The sequence below is a fragment of the Myotis brandtii genome, unplaced genomic scaffold (assembly GCF_000412655.1).
Source record: "Myotis brandtii unplaced genomic scaffold, ASM41265v1 scaffold29, whole genome shotgun sequence".
NCBI classification, from domain to species: domain Eukaryota; kingdom Metazoa; phylum Chordata; class Mammalia; order Chiroptera; family Vespertilionidae; genus Myotis; species Myotis brandtii.
Window position 1 is genome coordinate 3,257,687 of NW_005361075.1, and position 2,428 is coordinate 3,260,114.

Consider the following 2,428-nt stretch of genomic DNA (forward strand, 5'->3'; position numbering starts at 1 on the left):
AGCCTGACGCTCTATCCACTGAGCCAAACCAGCTAGGGCCGAAGTGTCCTTTGACAGATGATTGGATAAAGAAGATGTGGTACATTTGTACAATGGAATACTACTCAGCCATAAGAAAATATGAAATACTGCCATTTGCAACAACATGGATGGATCTTGAGACTATCATGCTAAGTGAAATAAGTCAGACAGAAAAAGTCGAGAACTCTATGATTTCACTCATATGTGGGATATGAAACGGAAAACAACAATGAGCAAAAAAACAACAGCTCATAGACATAGACAACAGTATGGTAGTTTCCAGAGAGGAAAGGGGTGGGAGGTAGTAAGGGTACAGAGGGTCAAATGTGTTGTGATGGAAGGAGATGTGACTTTGGGCGGTAAGCATACAGTGCAATATGCATGATGTGTTACAGAACTGTACACCTGAAACCTGTATCATTTTATTAAGCAATGTCAGTCCAATAAATTTAAGTAAAAAAAAAACTTTGATATTATCAAATCGCCCTCCGAGGAGAGCACTTCCTCCCATGTGCATGGGGCGTCCAATCTCCCAAATGCACCCCAACACCATACGGACCTTAAAAGTCTCTGACAGCATAATAGGTAAAAATGGTATCTTGCTCTAATTTGTTCTTTAATTGTTAGGTTGAGCATTTTAATCATATTATTGGCTGTTTTTATTTATATTTCTGTTCCTGCTCTTTGCTTATTTTTTCCCTTGTGTTTTTCTAATAATTTTTAAAAAATCCTACCACCTGGCAGGTGTGGCTCAGTTGGTTGAGCATCAGCCCCTGCACCAGAAGGTCACTGGTTCGATTCCCCATCAGGGTACGTGCCCAAGTTGCGGGCTCGATCCCAAGAAGGGGGTGTGCAGGAGGCATTCAATCAATGTTTCTCTTTCACTGATATTTCTATCTCTCCTCTCCCTTCCTCCCTCTGAGATCAATAAAAACATATTGTAAAAAAATCCTACTGACCTTTGACTAGTAATGCCATTTAATAGGAAGAAAGTTAACCCTTTGTCTATCGTCGCTGGCAAATATTTTTTCTAAGTTTGTTCTTGTTTATAGTACTTTTCCCCTGCAGTTTAATTTCTTTTTAAAAAAATGTTTTTATTAATTTCAGAGAGGAAGGGAGAGGGAGAGAGAAATATCAATGATGAGAGAGAATCATTGATTGGCTGCCTCCTGCACGCCCCCTCCTGGGGATCGAGCACGCAACCCAAGCATGTACCCTTGACCTGAAGCGAACCCGGGACCCTTCAGTCCTCCCTGCAGTTTAAAAATTTTGTGTATTCAGATTTACCAGTTTTTCCCTTTATAGCTTCTTCCCCACTCTAAGATTTTTTTTAAAAAAAATCAATAGTGTCTTCTCTTTACATTAGAACGTTCGATTCAGCTGAAAGTGATAGGCCCGCTCGTGGTGATGTGGTTGCTACTAACCGGCCCTCCTCACACGCTGACACTCACCGGCCTCAGCACTCTGCGCACCTCCTGGAGGATGCGCTCCTGGTTCTCCACGGAGCACAGGACCAGGGTACAGACCACCACGTCCATGGAGCCATCGGCCACCGGGTGCATGTTCTCCCCGGCGGCCACCACGAAGCGCTCAAACTGCACGTGTCGGTTCTCAGCGATGCTCTTGATCAAGAACTTCTCAAAGTTGGGGTTGGGGTCTACACAGGTCACCCTGCATCCGGGCGGATAGAACTTGAAGTTGGCCCCGGTGCCACAGCCCAGCTCCAGCAGGGAGAGCTCCCCCGAGGGGCTCCCGTGCTCCTGCAGGCTGCTGAAGAGCTCCCGCTTCTGGCTCGCCATCTGCTTGTTGTACGTTGCGGTGAACCTCGCCAAGAAGAAGGGGAAGCACTTTTTGCATATCCCGTTCCACAGGCCCAGGAAGTTCAGCAGGTACAAGGGGCATGCCAGGATGCGGACGGCCAGCTGCAGGATGAAGATGGAAAGCGCCATCCCTCGGAAGAGGAAAAACAAAACCAAACCACGGCTCAGAGAGCTGACTCCTTTAAGTGCAGGAGGGAGGGGAGGCTCCTGGCCATATCCCAGAGCCAATCAGCTTCCGAGGGGAGAACGGGCGGTGCCAGGACAGAACGCGGGGCCGAGGTCCGATCCTGGGCAGGTGGCCCGTCTCACCCAATCAGGAGACGTGGGCGAAAGTTGACTCAGCGTAGTTGTCATGAAGCAAGATGAGGAGGGGGTTCCCGGCTTCTCCTCCGAAGGAAAGGGGCTGACAGTGCCTGGTTCCGAATCTGCTCCTGCTCCCCCGTCTCTGGGTTTGGAGACGGCTGCTAGCTCCCAGCCCAGTGTTCTCCGCGCAGCGCGCTCACTCCGCGCCCAGGTCTCCCAACGCCCTGGACAAAGGAGACAGGACCCGCGGGTGGAGCCCGGTTGAACCATAGCGGAAGCCTGCG

The 2,428-nt window shown here is 49.1% G+C and overlaps 1 protein-coding gene across 2 annotated transcripts in view; it reads right to left on the reverse strand.

The window, feature by feature from the left end:
• Positions 1 to 2,428, reverse strand: part of METTL7A (methyltransferase like 7A) — a 9,479-nt gene that overhangs the window by 6,879 nt on the left and 172 nt on the right. The window contains exon 2 of one of the 2 annotated variants that reach the window (XM_005869262.2): positions 1,473 to 2,368. In XM_005869262.2, coding sequence (XP_005869324.1) covers positions 1,473 to 1,970 — 498 coding nt within the window. In that variant the 5' untranslated portion in view covers positions 1,971 to 2,368. Of the gene's footprint in view, positions 1 to 1,472; positions 2,414 to 2,428 lie in introns of those variants that run through there. The other variant, XM_014542137.1, reaches the window with a different exon arrangement.